This window comes from Mauremys reevesii, linkage group 13 (genome assembly GCF_016161935.1).
Source record: "Mauremys reevesii isolate NIE-2019 linkage group 13, ASM1616193v1, whole genome shotgun sequence".
NCBI classification, from domain to species: Eukaryota; Metazoa; Chordata; order Testudines; family Geoemydidae; genus Mauremys; species Mauremys reevesii.
Window position 1 is genome coordinate 39,185,404 of NC_052635.1, and position 23,442 is coordinate 39,208,845.

At 38.8% G+C, this 23,442-nt stretch overlaps 1 protein-coding gene across 5 annotated transcripts in view; it reads left to right on the plus strand.

Moving 5' to 3' along the window:
* Nucleotides 1-23,442, plus strand: part of GNAS (GNAS complex locus) — a 236,215-nt gene that overhangs the window by 159,965 nt on the left and 52,808 nt on the right. For all 5 annotated transcript variants that reach the window (XM_039497954.1, XM_039497955.1, XM_039497956.1 and 2 more), the window contains one exon: nt 17,331-17,428. In XM_039497954.1, the coding sequence (XP_039353888.1) occupies nt 17,331-17,428 (98 nt within the window). The remainder of the gene's footprint in view (nt 1-17,330; nt 17,429-23,442) is intronic.

The following is a 23,442-nucleotide window of genomic DNA, read 5'->3' on the forward strand; positions in this document are numbered from 1 at the left end:
ATTAAGAAAAAGAAAGAAAAAACCTTTTTCCCAGCTCATGTTGCTAATCACACCTTAAGTAAATCTTGAAGAATTAAAAAAAATAAAATGTATTTTCACTATTGAAGGTGAATTTTCTTTTTTAAAGTCATCAGCATTTCTATTGAACTTAGATTTTATAAAAACTTTGTTAAAGGAAAACCTAAATGTCAAAGTGCAAGCTATTTGATGTTAAGTAAATATCAATTTAACTGATATCACTGTCTTTTTGTTCATGTCCTTCAGTGCTAGATTTAAAATTGTTGTTCTTTAGCATTATGGTATTGTACACAATGTTGTGGTTTTTTTGCACACTTTCGCTTACTATCTCAAATTCAGAAAGCTATTGAAATATTTCCCCAATAAATAGGTGTAAACTCTAGAAATCCCTACAAAGAGAGAAATTGCTCTATGGCATGGAATAAAACAAGAACAGTTGCATTAGTTTTAGTTAGAACTGAGTCTAGAGAAATGTGTAATTCATGTTCATGACCCCAAGTTACAAAGGAAAGCATTAGGTCCTGCTGCTTTTATTCGAATTTTCAGAACTCAAGCACAAACACCCACTGGAAGACAGTGTTGTGCTAGAACAAAACAGGTTTAAATTATATGCATAGTTTATAAAAGAAATGGAGATGCTTTTACTGATCCTATCAAGGGGAAAGGAGAGACCTAGAAGGTGTTCTGACTTGGGAACAGAGCAGTTTCCTGAGTTTAGCAGAAAGCTTTGAGAACTTGCTAGTTGGCTTTCTGGAGAGCAGGAATCTATGAAAGAGATTTGGAAAGTGCACAATGTAAATAATACATAGATAATCTAAGAGAAATAAAGCTGGCTGCACTTTATCCACATGGCAACTCGTGTATGTCCAGGGCTTGTACAAAATTTTGCTTTAGAAAGAATCAAAATTCCGGGCTCTAACCAGGAGCCGGTAGGCTGGGCCCAGAACTGGAAGCGCAGCCAGTGCTGCTGGGCCGGGCCGTGGTGGGCACACAGGCGCTGCCTCAGGGGCCTGAGCTGCTGGATAGGAAGCAGTGTGGTGAGTGGGTGCTGGATAGCCCCAACTCCTGCTTGCCACCTAGCTCAAGCCACTGGCGTCCAGCCCTGAGCGCGCTGCACACCCTGGGCTGCCCAAGCCAGGCGCCACTGGTGAGTCGAGCCCTGCGTGGTTGTATCTGCATCCAATCCACTATCTGCAAAAATGGTCCGTGGATATCCATGGATTTGCTGAGTTCTACTTATGAACTGTAGACTTGCTCATGAGCTTGCGTGAGAGGTAGATAACGTCATATAAACTCACTTTTATTCATCATCATCTTCTGTTTTCTGTCACAGATGTAAAATGGGAAGCCAAGGTTGAAATTGTTTCTGCCTTTTCAGTGTTCATTGGATAAGTGAAAATAAAACATTCACTGGCTTACAAGGAAAACTAGGCAGCCTGCTCCTCCTCAATATCTCCTTTTTTTTTCTTTCTTTTTTTTTTTACTCCTCCCCTCCAAACTGTGTGCGCTTTGTCTTTGTCATACAAACCATTCTCTGAGTAATGCATACTTAGAATTTCTCTCCAGAAAAAAGTGAGTAGGATGGTTTGAGAGAGATCCTCAGGCTTTTCTTGTTTTTTAATTTGCAAAAAAAAAACCAACCAAGTACATTATTTCATTTTACCCTCTTCCGTTGATGATCTCTGCCTAGCTGCTTCAGCTGACCAGTTATTAAAGTAACTCCCTTTGCTCCCTCCTTGCGGGTAAACCAATGTACAGGATCTTCTAAGTATGAAAGCATTTTTCATTTTGTCCAGTGGGGAAAAAAAAACATTATGGAGTAGTAATTGCATCTAGAAGCCAGGTTCATTAGTGGCTAAAAGCCACATTTGACTGATTGTGTAAAGTGACTTAAACTTCGATCCTACTGTTGGATTTACAAGACACTTAGGGTTTTGAATTCTTTGACCAACTTAGGCCAACCAATCACTGGCCGTTGATTTTAAAATGATCTATTTTAGTAAAGGATAATCTGAGTAGATGATACAGTGCTCCGTAGTTTAGAATCATTAGATGAAATTCACCTCTTGCATAAAACCAGATTTGCACTTTGTGCAGGCAACAATGTGGAGATTTGTGGAAGGGGATAGATTTTTCTCTCTCTGACCTGAAAGGTGTCAGCAGGGCTACAGTACAGCCCCTTTATGGCCTCTCCCTTCAGTGCTTGGTTTTGAATTATGGCTTGCCAGAATTACATAGGGTGATAAGATCACTAGATTTGAGTATTTATTTTAAAATTTACCATGTACTTATTACATCTCTCCAAGCACACACAATACAAAAAGCAACTAACTGACTTGATGTTAAAGGAGTCTCCCAATCCCCAGTTTAAAAGACTCAAAAAATAAAAATCTCAAAGCATTCTCAAACGCACTCTGTCCGAGGTTTTGCAGTGCGTCCCTGGCCTCTCTGTTCTGTGCCATCAGAGCCAAAGTAGTACAGAGGGCCTTGTATGAATTTAACCCTTTAATGAGTTTGCTCCCTTCCAGAGGGGTGTTGTATGGCTAAGTGTTAATAATTACTGAAAAGAATTGCAGGGAAGTTGAGTGCCTCACCCAGGGTTACACAGTGAGCCTCTGGCAGAGCAGAGAATAGAACCCAAATGCCCTGACTCCTAGCTCAATGCCTTAACCACGAGTCCATTCTTCCTCCCCTTTAGAAAGAGGTTGGTGTTTTTAATGGGTGGTTACATACAGAAGAGAAATAAAGCTCTCAGGGTTTGTGTAGCAGCAAAGGCAGCCTGTGTGGTATGTTGTTGAGGAGGGAAGGGGAAAAAAAAAAAGGGGGAAATACATGACCGTGCCAGTGATCCCTTTTTAACCAAAGGCATTGTACAGATAATGGCTACAAAACTGTGGGCTGAATACAGTAGGGTTCTGAAATGCCAGCAAAGGAGAAAATGAAAGTTTAAACTTCACAGGCGTTTCTGAAACACAGTTCCCCTCCCACCACCCACTCGTCCCCTTCCAGCCAAGTCCAGTATAACTTGTGCTACCAGAAATGTGAGGACAGTGGTGCTGCAGGCAATAGTCCAAAATATTTCATCTTCCTTGCTTGTTTCTAAACATGAAAAACTATTGATAATGGGACTGAATCCTCACCGAAAATGTTTGTTACAGAAAGTGCTGAGTACCCTGGCCCCTCCCATAGAGCTTTGTGTTCAGCTTTGGATACATGCCAGTTACTTGAGAATATCTTAAACTATTTGTAGGTGTGTGCTTCCTTTGCGATAGCATCAGTACCACATTTTCCCTGAAATAGCAAGCAATAATTAGCACTTATTCACACCATTTAGGAATGTGGATGATTTCCTATCCAAATGAGCAGCTAATTAAACCTTGTATTCTGTTATCCCATAAATGTTAGTGGTACTACCAAAGGGTGGGGATCATTTGGGTTCCTAGTCTGAGTAGATTTAACATCAGTAGTACTCCACTTGATTTCAAATCAGAATAGAATGAAAGAAACCTGTTTCTCTTGTATTTGCATATCCTAGAAAGAAAAATGAACCTCTGCAGTTCCAGCTGGAATGTGTCAGGGTGCCTTACTGGCATTCTGAGCTCCTGTATTCTTATACCGAGGTGTAAGTGGAATGCAACAGTGCTGCTTGACTCTCACAAAAGTAAACTTTGTAGGCCCACAGTTGTAGGTCCACAGGTCTTGATAGTAAGGGAATTTGCAACCAAGGTTTTGGGGTTATTTTTATGTCTAAAGACTAAACAATCTGGAAGAGAAATGTCTCCTGAGATATGGTTTTACAGCTCAGAACGTGATTTTGTTTGACCTTTAATCACTAGGTTTACTAGGGGATGACCTATTTAAAACTCTTCTTATGAAACGTGTAGTTTCATGGGACATTGAACTTTGTCCTAACGAAATTGAATCCCAGTTTTAACCACAACATTGTGTAACTGCTGTACACACCTTTTTTATAGTTTTTTTTTCAAGTGACATTGACTTTAGCTGGAATCAGTAAATAAGCAGTTCTAATATCAGATCCACCCTACGTTATATTTTACAAAGAGAAGGTAAGGTTATGCATCCATGTTCCTGTGAATGTGGTGTCATGGTTTCAGTTGCCCTGCCAACATCATAATGCCTATAAAACATGGCTTCATAAACTACATTTAAAAAAGTCTCTTGGGTATTTATATATTTGGAGGGAACAAAGCCTTTCAGACAGTTTGTCCAGTTTTTTTCTTTCTTTTTCTACTAATACTTTATCCTTAAAATGTCTCTCAAGAGCCTGGTCTTGGATTCTTATTTTTTTCCCAGGCCTGGAGTTGGTCTCCTGAGGATTATATTTAAAAAAGAGAGAGAGAGAGAGAATGAAACATTCAACCTCAAGTGTTCTTAAGTCTTTAACACTTTCTCTGGTTGACTCTGGTTATAGAACACTAGCTCACCTGGATGCCATTACTTAATTTACCAAACATTTGTCTAAGCCCTCTATTATAAAGAGGATTTTAACTGGATTGGACTCTGCACTACTGAGTAGAGCATACCCTTGCTCTCATCCAGTGTTTTATCTCAGTAACTTCTTTCCTGGGTGGAACACAGTGTTTCTTTGTCTCACTTGTAAATAGTTTTTTTCCCCTCCAGATGTCTGCTTAAACTACCATAAATAAATATATGTAGACTCAAACTGTTGCTTATTCATTCACTGTATTGGAGAATTCTCCACAGTTCACAGAGGAATAAAGCGTCTCCTAATAAATAAAACAAAAAGCAGTTAAGCATGCTTCTTTGTCATGTAAATTAGGAATCTTAAATACACCTCTACCTCAATATAACGTGACCTGGTATAACACAAATTCAGATATAACGCGGTAAAGCCGTGCTCGGGGGGGGCTGCACACTCCGGTGGATCAAAGCAAGTTCGATATAATGCGATTTCACCTATAACGCGGTATGATTTTTTGGCTCTCAAGGACAGCGTTGTATCTAGCTAGAGGTGTATTATCATGTTACTGTATCACCTTCTGTATCTAGTCTCAGAATTTTCAGGGCTGTTGCTTTAAGAAATCGATCAGATTTGTATCCCCACTTTCAAACAGGCAAATCTAGTAGTCTGTTGCATATTCCTGCTTGGTTCTCTAATATTGCTGTTCCATACTAGAATACGTTTGGGTTTTACTGACCTGCAATTTGGAGATTTCATCTTTTATTGCTGGTTTTTCAAGCCTCTCATCGATATTCTTGGCCCTTTTCTGTTTATTGACCATATTATCTTTTCCCATTGCGCACTTTGAAAGTGAGCCACTTGACCAATATTTGTAGCAAATGTTTAGATCCTGCCCCGATCAGAATATCGTGTGCATGGTGAGCATTAGATGGAATGAAAAGGGCATTTTTTCCTCCACAACCCACATTTTCTCTGTGTAAGGAGTAGGATGCGATCCCTGACCCTCCTAGCACACAAGCAAACACTCTGAAGGCATGCCCAGGTAGCGCACTGACCCACAATCTAGAGTTTCAAGTGGTGTAGCCTGTTGCGTATGGAGTGTGCTCAAACTTGCAGCTAGATAGCACGTGTCCTTACCCAACATGCAGAGTTTCAACTCAGGCCCTGTCCTCACTATCATCACTTTGGGCATGGATCCCCCCCCCCGGAACCACATTATCGCTGTGTCATGAAACTGAGTTATACACTACTGAGGTGGCAAGTGCAGTCTTGTTAACATGGTTTTCAGCACAGGCATAGTTTGACTTCTGTATCTGGGGGGGAACGGGGACAGCTCCAGTAAGGCCAGCGGGGATATGCATGGAGTAGGCAAATTCCACACCTTCTGAGGCTTGCAGTTTGCGGGGGAAACCTTAATGTCTATGACTCTAAGGTCAGAAGGGACCAATATGATCATCTAGTCTGACCTCCTGCACAACGCAGGCCGGAAAATCTCACCCACCCACACCCGCAACAAACCCCTAACCTATATCTGAGCCATTGAAGTCCTCAAATCATGGTTTAAAGACTTAAAGATGCAGAGAATCCTCCAGCAAGTAACCCGTGCCTCACGCTGCAGAGGAAGGCGAAATCCCCCCAGGGCCTCTGCCAATCTGCCCTGGAGGAAAATTCCTTCCCGACCCCAAATATGGCGATCAGTTAAACCCTAAGCATGTGGGCAAGACTCGCCAGCCAGCACCCAGGAAAGAATTATTTGTAGTAACTCAGATCCCACCCCATCTAACATCCCATCATAGGCCATTGGGCATATTTACCGCTAATAGTCAAAGATCAATTAATACCATCCCCTCCATAAACTTATCAAGCTTAGTCTTGAAGCCAGATATGTCTTTTTGCCCCCGTTGCTCCCCTTGGAAGGTTGTTCCAGAACTTCACTCCTCTGATGGTTCAAAACCTTTGTCTAATTTCAAGTCTAAACTTCCTGATGCCCAGTTTATATACATTTGTTCTTGTGTCCACATTGGTCCTGATCTTAAATATTTCCTCTCCCTCCCTGGTATTTATCCCTCTGAAATATTTATAGAGAGCAATCATATGTCCCCTCAGCCTTCTTTTGGTTAGGCTAAACAAGCCGACTCTTTGAGTCTCCTTTCATAAGACAGGTTTTCCATTCCTCGGATCATCCTAGTAGCCCTTCTCTGTACCTGTTCCAGTTTGAATTCATCCTTCTTAAACATGGGAGACCAGAACTGCACACAGTATTCCAGATGAGGTCTCACCAGTGCCTTGTATAACGGTACTAACACCTCCTTATCTCTACTGGAAATACCTCGCCTAATGCATTCCAAGACCACATTAGCTTTTTTCATGGCCATATCACATTGGCGGCTCATAGTCATCCATACTCCAAGGTCCTTCTCCTCCTCTGTTACTTCTAACTGATGAGTCCCCAGCTTATAACAAAAATTCTTGTTGTTAATCCCTAAATGCATGACCTTGCACTTTCCACTATTAAATTTCATCCTATTACTATTTCTCCAGTTTACAAGGTCATCCAGATCTTCCTGTATGATATCTGTGTTGGCAATACCTCCCAGCTTTGTGTCATCCGCAAACATTATTCGCACACTCCCACTTTTTATGCCAAGGTCAGTAATAAAAAGATTAAATAAGATTGGTCCAAAAACCGATCCCTGAGGAACTCCACTAGTAACCTCCCTCCAGCCTGACAGTTCACCTTTCAGTATGTCTCCCCCCACCCCCTCCCCCAAACTATGCTCATGGTTTTCAAGAAAATCTCTCTTCACCCTGCTCAGGTGTGCCATGTTGTCAGCAGTGGTTTTGAAACTCTGCTATAGCTTACACCATTTCAACCACAGGTTGGATGTGTGCTGTGCAACTGGCAATTCATTTTAGGGGGACATTACATAGCATGAAGAAAACTATTCTAATCAGTTAACACAGACTGCTAGCTCTGCTGTAGTTGTCTAATGATACAGATAAATGTTGGACTAAAGTTTTAGATGTTATTAAAATGTCATTCAGGTTTGGTTTTAGTCCTCTTAAAGGGTTTCATTATATAGTGCCGAAAAAACCTGCATTGTATGTTGTATTAGAATGTGCCAATAGATGAATCAGTGTTACAGGAAACAAGAAATAGACATGCAAGGACTAGTCTCCTGGCTATTTCTTTCCAGGAAACTTCCCTACTACAAAATGTGATTGGTAATTTTTGGCTACTTTTGGTTCCTATTTCATTGTTATTATAGAAGATACAAATCAGAATTATTCAAACTCAAAAGCTTGTGACTTAAGAACATAACATAAGAAGGGCCATACTGGGTCAGACCAAAGTTCCATCTAGTCCAGTATCCTGTTTTCCGACAGTGGCCAGTGCCAGGTGGCCCAGAGGGGATGAACAGGAACAGGTAATCATCAAGTGATCCATCCCCTTTTGCCCATTTCCAGATTCTGGCAAACAGAGGTTAGGGACACCATCCCTGCCCATCCTGGCCATTGATGGACCTACTCGCCATGAATTTATCTAGTTCTTTTTTGAACTGTGTTGTAGTCTTGGCCTTCACAACATCTCTGGCAAAGAGTTCCACAGGTTAACTGTGTATTGTGTGAAAAAATACTTTTTTTTTGTTTGTTTTAAATCTGCTGCATATTAATTTCATTTGGTGACCCCTAGTTCTTGTGTTATGAGAAGGAGTAAATAACACTTCCTTATTTACTTTCTCCACACCAGGCATGATTTTGTAGACCTCTATCATATCCCCCCTTAATCGTCTCTTTTCCAAGCTGAAAAGTCCCAGTCTTATTAATCTCTACTCGTATGGCAGCCATTCCATACCCCTAATCATTTTGTTGCCCCTTACTGAATCTTTTTCAATTCCAGTAGATCTTTTTTGAGATGGGGGACCAAATTTACATGCAGTATTCAAGATGTGGGCATATCATGGATTTATATAGAGGCAATATGATATTATCTATCCCTTTCTTAATGACTCCCAACATTCTGTTTGCTTTTTTGATTGCCGCTGCACATTGAGTGGATGTTTTCAGAGAACTATCCACAATGACTCCAAGATCTCTTTCTTGAGTGGTGGTAACTAATTTAGACCCCATCATTTTATATGTATAGTTGGGATTATGTTTTCCACTGTGCATTACTTTGCATTTATCAACATTTAATTTCATTTGCCATTTTGTTGCCCAGTCACTCAGTTTTGAGAGATCCTTTTATAGTTCTTCGCAGTCTGCCTGGGAATTAACTATCTTGAATAGTTTTGTATCATCTGCAAATTTTGCCACCTCGCTGTTTACCCCTTTTTCCAGATCATTTATGAATTGTTGAATAGGACTGGAGGACACCACTATTTACCTCTCTCCATTCTGAAAACTATTTATTCCTATCCGTTGTTTCCTATCTTTTAACCAGTTACCAATCCATAAGAGGAACTTCCCTCTTATCACATGACAGCTTACTTTGCTTAAGAGCCTTTGGTGAGGGACCTTGTCAAAGGCTTTCTGAAAATCTAAGTACATTATATCCACTGGATCCCCCTTGTCCACATGCTTGTTGACCCCTCAAAGAATTCTAGTAGATTCATGAGGCATGATTTCCCTTTACAAAAACCATGTTGACTCTCTGCCAACAAATCATATTCATCTATGTGTCTGACCATTTTGTTCTCTACTATAGTTTCAACCAGTTTACCCAGTACTGAAGTCAAGCTTACTGGCCTGTAATTGCTGGGATCACCTCTGGAGCCGTTTTTAGAAATTGGCATCACCATTAGCTGTTCTCCACTCATTTGGTACAGAAGCTGATTTAAGATTGGTTACAGACTACAGTTAGTAGTTCTGCAGTTTCACATACGAGTTCCTTCAGAACTCTTGGGTGAATACCATCTGGTCCTGGTAACTTATTACTGTTTAATTTATCAATTTGTTCCAAAACCACCTCTACTGACAACTCAGTCTGGGACAGTTCCTCAGATTTGTCACCTAAAAAGAATGGTTCAGGTTTGGGAATCTCCCTCGCATCTTCAGCCATGATGACCAATGCAAAGAATTTATTTTGCTTCTCCGCAACAGCCTTGCTTGACTTGAGTTGGTTTCTGCTTTTCACCTAAATATGTAGCAAAATTTTATATTTTCCTTAAGCAAATATCTCCCAACCTTATCTTGCCCCTCAGGCAAACATCTGTGACTTAAAATGGGACCTTAAGGTTTTGTCCAGTTTTTTTCCTCAACCCTTTATTATTGCTACATGGATCCTTCATGTTGATGGTTTAGTTATACTAAAGATTATTTCAGAATCCTTAAAATGCATCAATTGTAATTTTTAAAGATTGAAATCTGTTTTAAGAAACCATTTAACATGCTTTAAATAAAAGTGGTTTTCTAACAAAGGTAGAGCGTAGTTTTACTCCCTGTGTCTGGTTCTCATCTCTCACCAGTTTTACACCTCCTGCCTTAAAAGAGGTACTCCTGATTTGCACGTGTGTAAGTGATATCAGAATCAAGGCCAAAATATTTCAGGATTTTTTGAGATGCTCTCAAGAGAAAAGATTGCCCCATATGGGCAAAACAAAACAAAAAAAATTCTTTCTTTTTAATACAGTAATCTGTTACTCACTATTTATTGTACGTCCTGATTTTGAAACACCAATAAAGTTCAAGGAATGTGGACTTGAATTCTTTTTCCATCCCACGTGAACAGTTAATAACCATATTAAAAAGATTGCATAAATATTGCTGGGTGCAGTTCAGATTAGCAGGACAGACACCAGAAAAGACTAATCTGCAGTATTAAAATATTTTATTGCTAATTTGGACCAGTCTTCCTGCCTAAAATGACAGGAAGGAGAATAAAGAAGAGGGTCTCTCGTTTACCCGTCTCCCACTATTGTGACCCAAATGTTATCTTGGGGGCGTGGGATACATCACCATGAGGACACTGTTGCAGGGCACGTCACTGATTGGGTGTCAAGTCCAGACTCAGCCTTTCTGCTTTCTAACCTAGAAATCTGGTCCTAAGAGCTGTTGTAGGGCAAGGATCTGAAGTTATTTTTCCTCCCCTTATAACATCATGGCAAGAGGAGCTGCTCCTAATCTCCTTCCTGTAAGAGTAGTGGTATTCAGTTATGTGCTTAACTACTTAATCGTGTTTCTGTCCTGCACCAGGTTATCCTGGTTGTAGTATGAAATGCTTTGGTTATTTCAGCGTGGTTACATTGGCTTATTCTGGAAAATGTCCATTTTTAAATTGCTTCCATGTTGAGTTTCCAGGGAGGTTTTTTTCATGGTTTATTTTTACTTTCCTCTGTTCACATAAGCTTGCTGCTCTTAGACCTAATTGCTGTGATGAATAGTCCTCCTGAGAAGCCCTTACTATAATATGTGAGTAAGACATGAGAATGGGAGTTGGGAGTCCAGGAGTTCAGTTCCTAACTGTGCCAGAGATTTCCGCTAGGATCTTGAGCTAGTTATCCAGCCTCTGTGCCTTGGTTCCTTCCTCGCAGGGGTTGATACTAAATTTATTAATATTTGCAAAGCACGTTAGGGTTCTGGGTTGAAAGGGTCTGGAAAAGTGCAATGTATTAGAATTGACTGACTTTTAAATCATTAATAGGGGAAGTCTATTGCCTGGTGCATTTGGGAGGTGGGGGGATTCCTTCTCTCACTGATTAAGACGCCAGCCCTGGTGGGACTGAAGTAGGTTCAACTGTGGAAGGTTCCTACCTTGAGGTAGGAGATTTAGGCATTTTACAGGTTAGTGTGTGTCACTGCCCCTTTGGCTCACCTGAGCAAAACACAACCAAGAAGCCAAAGTGGGATATCAGTGTCCCTGGATGACAGCTTAGGATGAAAAGAGGCTGGAGTTAACTTACAAGGTCAGCCTGCCCATAGGTATGAGAGCTGGATACGTGAGAATTAAATTAGTGTAAATTTTGCCACAATCTCAAAAAGCTTGTGGTCCTTTCTGTCCACGATTACAGTAAGTGCTACACTGAGCATTCTTTGGCACGGACTTCAAATAACCAGAAAGTCAGAACACTGAACAATCTTGGAACAGAACATGCTGAACAGCCTTGGTAAATCATTCAGCAGCTAAGCAGTTAATACAACGTAAAAAGTACAGTAAAATTGTGGTAGTTTTGTATTTCGTCAGTTGTTTTGCTGTTGCTTGTTTTGAAGAGATGCATCAAGGTAACAAAACTCTGGGACAAGAGAAGTTAGTGGGAGAGATGGCAAGAGTGAGGGAGGAAGATCAAAAGTGTGTTGGAACATAAAGTTAAGATCCTGGGTAGATGCAACAGAGGTTCATTGTTCTAATACTTTTTTTTCATTAAGCTGCTGTTTCTTTTCTCCTAATACAAACATACATTTTGCAGCGCCTGAGGACGCTCTATGCATTGCTGAAGTCCTTTGCTGAAAATTTGTGTTTTAATTCATTTTTGTGCTGATTGCTGATCTGAAAAAAAAATAATCTTAATATTTTAGGGCATATTTGAAGATAATTGACCAGTTGGATGATTTAACTCTGTTTTAATACTAAATGTAGACCAAACTGTTGGGCTAGCTATTCCAAATCTGTTAGGGCAATTAGAGTTCAGCTATGAGAAAATTCCACAAACGTGCAAATCGATCTTTCGCTTTCTCCTCCTTTCTTCTCAGGTAACCAGAGCAGCAGGGACTTTGGACAACAAGTCCTTTCCCTCACTGCACTGTGAATAGCTTTATAACTAAAAATAAACTCCAAGTTTTTGGAACCAGGGGAAAGGAAACAGCAGAACAAGAAAAGCCTAGAAAATACAAAGTTTTAATCAGAGGGCAACGCATGGGGTAGGAGAAATGAAACCAGGACTGAGAATTAAGAATTTACTGACAATTAATTGGGCACACAAAAGGGATGGGGGAAGGAAAAGAACTAACAAGAGGGGCAAGAGAGATTTTTGAAGTAATACTGATTGAAACTGTCTCTGCTTCTCCTATCCCACCTACATTTTCCTTTGCAAGGAAATTATTTCTTTCTTCAAATATCGATTAATTTCATGTTAGAGAGACAGCTGCGGTTTTGAATTTGATCTAATTTTAAAACTGTTAATATTTAGAATCCCATAGTCTTTCCTAGGTGTAACACCAATTGATGTCAAATTGGCTTTTTGTTCCATGAACACTTAAGGGGGAGAGGGGTAAAAGGCTGAAAAAAATTAACCTCATTCTCTAAATAAACTTTTCCATGCCCTCTAAAGACCTCTTCCCCCATAGAAAAAAAAATGTATGCGGGGAGGATTAGGATTACACCACTGGGGAAATTAAAAAATGAGTGCACATTTAATTTCAAATGTCTAATTTGTGTGCACAATTACTAAAGAGTGAACACCCAATAGTGATTAATATGTGCTTGACAGTTCATTTAGATGCTTGCTTGCCACAACTGCACAAATACTCAGGGTGATTACGTGTGCAGATTAGACCTGCACATTCTTCTGGCCTGCAAGTCTGGACTGCTAAATCAACTTCCAGTTAGCAAATGGCAGATGGTCTTGATAATAGTCCTGCCATGAGTGCCGGGGACTGGACTAGAGACCTCTCGAGGTCCCTTCCAGTCCTATGATTCTATGATGACCATTAAGATACTAGAATAGTTAGAGCTGTAACTAAACACATTGGCTGAAAGGGGATTTCAGCTGGCAAAACCAAGAAGCTGAATTTCTTTGTAGAGGTCCTAAAATAAAACTTTGGGAATTGGATACGGCTGCTGTCTTATCATCACATGGACAGTATAAGAATGTGAGGTGCTTCTGGCATATCTTTCTGGGGAGGATATAACCTAATCATGTGCTGTATGCCCATGAAACAGGAATATTCTGCTCATTGGTAAACTGCCATTTCCATAGCAGAGCTCCTGAAGAGATATCCAAACAATGGTGTCTTAAAACTGCAGTGCTATTTAGAGACATTTCTTTCCTTTAAACAAAAAGTAGGGAAAATGTAATTTAAAAAAACCCAACAATTGTACAATGATTATTTGAAAGGTCATGTGCAGTTCTGCTTGCAGAAAAGGTGACTCGGAATATGGTACCTAAGCCAGTGAATAACCGGTCTAAGGGAATTAATTCCAAACTGCTTAAAAGCTCTGATAGGCAGAAAAGTCTGTGATTATTTATAACAGTCGTGTGTGCAGTGGTTTGTGTACTTAAATTACTAATCGGTTGCTTGTTTCTTTTAAGTTTATTAAAAAATTCTTTGTTGGGCTAGAAGCCAGAAATATGATTATATATAAAACATGTAAAGTTGCTGAAGCTCAAACTTATTTTTTCACATGCAGAAAGCCTTTTTTCATATAGTATTTTTAGTATGTCTCTGGCAGGTGCACTGAAGTATAGAGCTTTCCTGGGATATGTGTTTGATTATAAACCATTTTAGGAACATATGTAATATTTAACTCTGGCACAATAATAATATCTAGCTCTTGTATGGTGCTTTTAATCCATAAATCCAGTGTGCTTACATCTGTTGTTACACTGCAAAAAGTTAAATCCTGTAAATCCTTTGATAATTTATTTTGTAAGTTACAGATGTTAGACGTCTGATGTAGCCCAATTATATCATTCTTGAGATATAGATACCTTCCAGCAATCGCCACTTATTTGAAACCCAGAAGAGCAATACCTCTATACTTCTGTGTACATTTGAACATAAATGAACCAGTCTGTGTTTTTTAATTATTTTTTAAATTAAGTGAGTGGATTGCTGACACTTCCAAAACTATAAACAGACCTTAAATTCAGGCAATATATCACCCCTAAGTGAGGAAAAGAGTAAAATAAATATTTTTATCATAGCAGATTTGAGGAACTTGAAAGGGAGCCAGAGTGTTTGTTATGGCCCATCTTAAGTTTAGAATTCTTATTTTTTGCTTTTAATTTTTTTAAACATTCATTTTCAGCAGGTTGGATAAATGACAAGCTGCTGCCATAATGAACCTCTTTCTGTGGAAATTAGCTTATTAGTCATTAATAAATAAAAAGACTGAAAAAAATATTCTGGTTGGATAAATAAATTATTCCACTGGATGAATGTGGCCCTGTAGTATCTAATCTGTGCATAGTATGTGTACAAATTGAGGAACTGAATGTGTGTTAATCACATATAGAATTTACTGCTGTTTGATACACTGTTATTCTGATAGCTGAACAGCCAAGCAGGCTTCAGAGGTGGTAACTCTTAGCCACGAGCTCCCTGTTGTCCATCTCTGGGTTTAGTAATTATATTCCATCCAGCAGTAGCATAGCATAGAGCAGGGGTTGGCAACCTTTCGGAAGTGGTGTGCCGAGTCTTCATTTATTCACTCTAATTTAAGGTTTTGCGTGCCAGTAATAAATACATTTTAACATTTTTAGAAGGTCTCTTTCTATAAGTCTATAATATATAACTAAATTATTGTTATATATAAAGTAAATAAAGATTTTAAAATGTTTAAGAAGCTTCATTTAAAATTAAATTAAAATGCAAAGCTCCCCGCCCCCCACCCCCCCCCGGACCAGTGGCCAGGATCCGGGCAGTGTGAGTGCCACTGAAAATCAGCTCGCGTACCGCCTTTGGCACGTGTGCCATAGGTTGCCTACCCCTGGCATAGAGAGATGTAGTCTTTGGAGACAGTCAGCATGTTGAGTTGCACTTAGAAGCAAACAGGAAACCAGTGCAAAGCACAAGTATTACCTTCCCCTTTAGCCCTATTCTGCCCAACAAGTGTCTGCTTTCTGCTCTACCTAAAACTTAGACCCAGTCTTCAAGTAAATCACATTGATGCATCTTCTGAAATATCTTACGCAGCAAATATTCCTTCCCTCAGGGAATTTGAAATTTTCAGGCCTCCTGTTGTCACAATGATGGACTGAGATGGAGAATGACCCCTTATGCATTTTAGACTTTTGGAGGCCTTTGTGTTCCTGGAATTTATGTTGTTCAAACCAGATATTCAGGCATTTGTTGTTGGTTTTTTAATTATTTATTTATTTTTACTCTCTGCACATATGACAGTACAAGATCTTACTGCTTGGGTAAGAGTGGGTATTGAACTGTGTCCAAACAGTCCTTCCAAGTGGTCACTTTCGCAGCAGGGAAATCAGTTGTCACTGGCATGTAGAGTCAGTCAGTATAATCTACTAGTTAAGAATGATCTCTTGGAGAAAGTAGATTTGGATCTGCACTCTCCTTTTACTTTAAAAATAAATAAAATAATAAAATTTAAGACAAAGAGGTTGTCCTTTGCACTGTTTTATTTCAGTGTCTTTTTGGAAAAAGTGTCAGTGTTTTTGCATAGCACATGCTTTCCAATTTGTATTACGTCTGCATTCTGGGATGGGATGTTACTGTTTCTAAACTTCTTTTGTAGGTCTGTGTGGAAATACTTTTCAGGTATCTGCATAACTATCGACTTAGAACATAATATAGCATGTATTGTTTATTTCTCTCCTTTTCCCCATTAGTTCCTTATTATACCCGTATTGTGTGGCACTGGAATTTGTAGATACATATTTCTTAGATAGTTGAAGTGTACAGGTACTGAAGATATTGTACTTTTATTTTTAGTACATTTATTAAGAGGGAGGGTTTTATTTGTTACCATACATATTTTATTAATTAGGATTTTGTCTTATTGCATGGAATCATTTTACTAATGTGTTGGTCATGCTCTGTTTTGATTTGAGAAATGTCCCTGCTGCAGTGTGTGTGAGTTCAGACTGTCAAATTATGGAAAGTAGTAGGTAGGGCTAGTGTTCCACCACTGTTACTTGTAGATATTGAGAGTCTGGGGGACAGATGTCAGAAGTATGTTTCTGTTACCTTACTTTTTATGACATCTTGTCCTACCTCATACTCTTCCTAATCTAGGCTTTTGGTTGAGGTATCTCTGTGAGGTTTTATTCCTGATAGTTTACTATTTACAAAAGCAAATGTTCTTTTTTTAAGAGACATCCTTTGAGCTTTGTAATCTTCAGGGATGGATCTGTTGGTGGAGAAGAAAGTTCCTGTTCTCTGCAGATAGTGATTTATATTAGGGGGATCACATTTTTGAATGCACTTAAATCACTTAGGCGCCTATCTCCCATTTTCAGAAGTGGCATGGGCACTTGGGAGCCCACCTCATTGAAAGTCAGCAGGACTTAGGCGCTTAAGTCACTTTTGAAAATGGTCACTTTAGTGCTTTTGGAAAATGATACCTAGATCCACACTCCGTCACCTCCTGTGAATTGGAGTTTTGTTGTTGTTTGAAGCTGACAGAGGTGGTGATATTCTATGTACGCCCTTTGGTCACATGACCTGTGGATTCCCCAAGAGTTCTACATTATTTTAGTTTGTTCTTGAGCCTCTGCATCTAGTGTCTAAAATCAGGGATGTGGTCTCTACTTTACATAAGAATTACAGATACGTATGCATTGTGGGGTGGGGGTGGGGCAAATACTTGGCACTCAGCAATGTAAATGTGCTAGCCCCTGAAAATGGTGAACTACGTAACACAGGGAAGGTAATACCAAGAGTTAGTGGAAGAGAGACATTGAGGAGCAAATTTTGCCAAACAGTTAGTGGTACTTATTGAGAAATACCAACAGCATGCTCAAAGCTGTACATGTATGAGAACATGATCTGTGCCCACAGACAAAACAGTTCAAAGACAGTGTATCAGATTGTATAAAGTCAAGATGGTGCAGAAATCTAGCTCTGCTCTAAAGTTAGCACTAAGCATGTTTCATTTCTCATGATTATAAAGCATTTATAATTGTTTTTCTTTATATGTACATACTCCTTTTCGTGCTGACTTTTTTCCCCTCTGTTTTGCTTTCAGGAGTTTTATGAACATACAAAAACACTTTGGCAAGATGAAGGTGTGAAAGCCTGCTACGAGAGGTCTAATGAATATCAATTGATTGATTGTGCACAGTAGTAAGTAGTACTTCTGTTCTGATATATATTGTCAATAGCTATAATTTTAGTATTTGCAAATGATAGAATGCACTTTGTTTCCTGACACACACACGCTATCCCATGAAAATAATAAATGTTTACTATACAGTGAAACCTATCTTAATCAGCCACTTGTGGGACCACTAAAATTAGTCAGCTAATGGTAGTCTTTACATGTTAAAGACAAATTATATTGCAAACATTGGAGATCCCTTTAAGCAGTCATGACAGGAGACTCAATTTTTCCTGAGATAAACTGTGTCTTAATAGTGTGTCTGAAAGCCAGTCCCCTTCCTTTCCAGTGACAATCACTTGGACCCCACCTCCTTTTCCACTGGCAATCAAATAAAATCCCTGAGGCATCAGCAATTGTTTATGTGGAAAAGTTAGCCTGGAAGGAACATCTACTGTATTTGTAGCTTTTTAATGCAGTTTAGTAGCTAGAAAGAAGGTGGTGGAGCCACCAGTAGCGGCTTGATGCATAGTTAATGCACACTTCAGAATGGGAATTACTCCACTCCCATATTAATATTACTATGTATAGTAATAATTATAGGGATATTAAGAGACTGGAGGCAAATTTGCAGATCTTTACTCATAGCAGAGTTCAGAAGTTTGGTAGTTTTACTATGTTTGTTTTCTATAAAGATTACTTATACTTTAGTCATAGTCTTAGAGTTGAAGGCCAGAAGGGACCACCAGAACATCTAGTTCTCGAGTGCATAATGAAACCTTTTTTATTTGGAAGAGTTATAGGTAAAAGGTACCATCTATGAATATTGGCGTCTATCGTTCTCTTTAGCTTTTGGTAGAAGTCAAAAGCAAGATTTTGTGATTGGGGAAACAGTTGCATCTCGTTTCATATAACGATCAGTGGTCGGGAGTGCTTGAGACTGTGTTTAGGACTGGGTCTTTCACAAGTTTAAGAGCATTAGATAAAGTAGAATATGATTTTATGTCTCTGTTTACCTCAGACCAAAAGTAAGTCTAAAATTATCTTTGCTATAAAGAGACTGCCTACCAAAGAGACTTAAGAAACCACTGTAAAGTTATGACAATGTTTCTAGTACCATTTTGTTTGACCTGCAGTTAGACCACTCTCCTCTAGGTTACTGATATTTTTCTAGTCCTTTATGTGGTCACTTAAAGTGGTTTCATTGTATGTTTATTTGCTGCACAACAAGAAATATTTAAGGGTTTGGGATTTTGAGTTTGATGTGTAACACTATAGCCTAAAGTGTTGCTCTGTCCTTACTAACAGAACTAGTAAAAACCATGTTTCTGGTAGTGTTTGGTTACCTTCCTGTTTCTGCTAGCAGAAGTAGGTAATATTAGGAACTTGGACTCCCTCTGTCATGTTGCTCTGTACGGGAGTGGGATAACAGTTTTATCTTTTGCTTAAGATGAAAACTCAGGAGAAAACTTAAAATATTTTTTGCAGTCGTTCATGATTCCTGGACATGGACTTTGTTGGGTCAGCAGGCAGGAATGGCCTTTGATGGTTTTACCATCCTGCTCCATCTAGTGGAACGTTGGTTTTTACAGCATGGGTAGTTGAACCAAAAATAAAACCTGACCACTGGTGACAAATTACAGAAATTTGTCTAGACTATTTTTCATTGTCCAATTTGTTTTTAATTTATTCTATAATCTCAACGCTTATATTGTTTTTTAACTTAGAATTTGTTGCAACATTTTAGTAGTTCTTTTTATAAAGAATTTTATCCTTGTTAATTATAGTTCCTTTTGGTGCTTTTTGATACTGCACTATTCAGTATTTTTAATATCCTAGAACCAAAGGGGAAATGTTGATAATGAAAAATGTTTGCTCAGAAATTAACTCTGCTTTGAAATCACGTCATACCTCATTGCTACTGAGTCTTCTAGAAAAGTATCAAAAATTACTTTTAGCAAAATTATAATGACAGACTGATTATCTTCAAATTAATCCAATGGCCAGACTTAAAACAAACCAATAAAAGAAGGTTTCTATTCTACAGTTAAATTACTCTTCTAAGGGGACAGTTTGTTCAGAGAAAATATCCAAGGTTTTTAAACGCTTTCTGCTTTTTAAAACTGCCAGAGTAAAACAAGAAATGGGCACTATTGAATTTAAATAATACAAATTCTATTAATCATCTTTTGTTTTAAAAATAAATGCAGTTTCCACAAAGTGTTTTTGCTCCTCCAAAGTTAATCTTTTTAAAAAGATTTAGTGACTTCTGTCTCCTCTGAGCCACTCACACTCTAAGTTTATACAATTTTGTTGATAGAAATGGACAGTTATCAATTTCTAAGGCTGATTGGGTTTTTTGTAAATGTGTATTACTTTTTACCATAATCCTCTTCACTAGGACTGCTTCCACGTGTGTATTGGTGAATACTTAGTTGTTTTTTACAAGAGCAGTCTAATTCTTTTATTTATATATGTTTATATATAGATTACTAATAAGCACGTTTGCACTCTTGCAGGTAGTGTATTAATATACAAAAGGGTTTGCAAAATACAGGAAACTTGGGTTTCATAAGTTGTTTAAAACCAAGCTTTTTAGTCGTTCTATAAAGTAACAGTGAAGAAATCAACTGGAAATTTTTGTATTTATTTGGCGTTCCAAAATTTTGCTTATCAAAGGTGAACTTGACCCATCCCTGTGCAAAGCCTGCATAAAGCCCACACAAAGCCTTTGTGCAGGAAGAATGGAGATTGAGAGGATGGCATCTGCCTTCAGTCAGTGAGCAGGCTGTGATCCAGCCCCTGCATGGCTGTTGTTCCAGCCAGTGAGCTAGCATAGCAGCCACTGCCCCCTCCATTGACCCTCTTATGCATTTCTGGGGGCAGACTCTGACTCTTCCCTTTCCTTTCATACTTGCTGATTTGGAGCCAGAGCTGTAGTCCTCTTGGCAGTGCAGAGGGAGTGTGGAGACAGACCTGCATGGTCTCTCCATGTGCATGCCTCCTTGCACAGAGGCACAATGGAGGTTAAAATGCTCCAGAGAGGTGGGCCTCCTGTACTAGGGTGAGACACACCTCAAGCCAGCAATTTGTGTGTAATGGTGTGTGAATTGAGCTTTATTTTTCCTAGGTTTGGGGCTTACATTCTGTTTCTTCCCATTGAATCCATCTGCCTATCCGTAACTTGCCAAGATGGGAAGACTAAGCCCTGCCCCATGGCCTAGATTGACCTTCATTCTTTTAGAAATTAAAAAGTGAAATAATTTGGCCCCTCTAGTCTTTTTTTTTTTTTAAGTGGAAAAATCTGAGGAGTTGACTGGGCTTACTTCTGCATAGCTTTGTTTCTCCTTTTATAGTTCTGGGTTTTTTTTTAAAGAGGAAAGTTGATTCTCTATATTGAGAGAAAGAATAGCTATTTTCCAGCAGAGGGTTCCAGAGATATTTTAAATTATGATGTTACTTTTAGTCTTAAGTCATGTTGAAAAGCAAGAGATTTGGGGATGTGTGGACTCACTCTTTCACATACCAAGAGGAGCCCACCCATGTGTAGAGCAGAGGTGCTTATCCTAGCTGCCTCTCCCATCTCCGTGAAAGAAGCCCCATCCCTTATCTAATCAGTCATATTTTTAGAGCATGCTTCACTGTATTGTCTAGGCATCAGTATCTTGGAATAGTATCTCTCTTCTATGCACGTCCAGCAGCTAAGCCCTATAGTTAGTTTATCCTAACTATTTAAAAACTTTTCAACATCTTTCCATGGTAGGTTACATATTTAATGCACCTGGACTGCCTCTGTCTTTCTCTTCCCCCTCCCCACCACCCAAATACACATTATGATGAAATTTACATAGAACTACTTGGGAGACACAAGGCTCTAACCTTAACTGTAAGAACAACTCTTCTGCTGTCTTCTGTCCCTCACTTCTGCTTTTAATACCCCCCCTTCCAGTTTTGCAGCTTGAAACTATACCCAGGTTTGCTGAGAGTAAATAACATTTGTCAACGTAGAGGCATCCCTGTTGATTTTGAAAGAGTAGCTGCCTCTACTCATCATGAGCTTTACTGTACATCCTGCTTACTAATGCTTGCAGTTTTAGGGGAGTAGGAAGGAGACTGTTTCCCTTCTCTTAACTGGACTTAGTAACTAGTTACTTTCAGTTCTGTTTTTAGAAAATGTGTGGTCTGGGAGCTTTCATCAGTTTCACTCAATATGGAATGTTCTGTAGGTGTGAGAAGGGAACTATATTGAGGAGGAAAATAGGACTCCTTGTCCTTGAATATTCTAGAGATTCACATTGGGGAAAAAAAGAGAAATGTTTACAGAAGCTGCACTGTAGTATTTATCATTATTTCTGGCTAGTGATATAGAATACAGAAAACTCAAAGCAACGATAGATGATTTAACAACATTCCTATCTAGTCCGTGAAGAGCACAAAACTGCATTTTTATTCAAAAATACACATTACTATTTAATATTAAGGAACGTAAGGTTCATTGTCTCCATTTTACTGCCTCAGTACTTGTTTGCAGCACCAAAGGCACATTTCCGTAGCTTAAATTTGGTTTTGTCTTGTAATAAAGCTTCACTGCATTGTATTAATGATATGTATTGAGTTAGCACCTGTGGGGGGAGGGCCCCATTTTACCTGATACTGTACAAACACATAACAAAATTGTTGTGGTTCAGATTTGAAAAAGTATTTAGGTGCCTAAAGATGCAGATAGATGCCAAAATACCTTTAAAATCTTGAGCCTCTTCTTTGATTTTGACATTTATAGTTTATTTTAAAATAGTTGCAATGCTTAGTGTACTAGTCAATATTCCGCAGTGCATTTTGTAAAAGTAGTGAAATCATAGTCATATGAGGCTGTAGTGAGGACTCTGCTGTTAAACCTTTCAGAACTGGAGTGATCACTGTTTGTACATGCAGACACTTGAGGTATGGATTAACTGGGTTCTACTGTAATGCATTGTCTTGATGCTGTGCTTTTGATTAATCAGACTGATTCCTTTCACTAATTTTCAAGGCAGTCTTTGCATTGATCTAACTTGCAGTTTGTGTAATATTTATAAGGAATAAAATCCATTAACTGGCATAATCTCATTTGGAGGGCTGTCTTGTTATCAGAAAATACAAGCTGCACTGATTGTTCTCTTAAATATATTACCAAAACCACATGATTCCAGAACACAGGTGTATCGAGTTAATTCAGCAGGGCCATTAATTTTGCTGTAATTTGTGAATGAGTTAATATTCTACTTTGTGAAACTGGATACAATAGGAAACATTAAGAGTCTAAATATATATAAAAAAGGAATGTATTAAGATGTTCATTTATGGTCTAGGAGCTCAAGGATCAAACTACAGTAATTGCTACCATTTTTTCATGGGGAGAATTTTGACTAATCAAGCTGTCCACACAGATTAACATTTTTTTAAACCCACTTCAGAAAACGTGCCATATACATAGCAAATGTTTTTAGTCAAATGCAATCTTATCCCACACAATCCTAAAACTAATCTGAATAATCATTTTAATGTTTTAGGGCTCAGCTATTATAGGCGGGACTGTTAAAACCAGCTGTTACTGAAGTTGTCAGATACTTCCCATGCTAAGACCATGTTTTCAGTTGCTTATAACTTTGCCAAACTTTAATAATTTGGTATGAAATTTTGCATTCCAAGTGTCTGCCTCAGGCTGAATTTTTTGGGAAAAATTTGATCCAATACGTTCAGCCATTTCCAAGAGCAAGACTATGGAAAAATGCATTGTTTTGCCCAAATTAAAATGTTGTTTTTTTTTTTGAAAAGTTCTAGTCACCCCCATGCTTTAGAGCAGGGACTTTAAATTTGTTTGAGGTGGTCATTATGTCAGGGATATGACTTTTGGAGTCCGTGTGAAATCTGCCCAAACTTGGCCAAGGTATAAGTCTTTGAAAAAATGCAGTTTGCACATACAGTAGCACCTCAGAGTTACAAAATTACAAGCACCTCAGGAGTGAAGATTGTTCATAACTCTGAAATCTTTGTAGTTCTG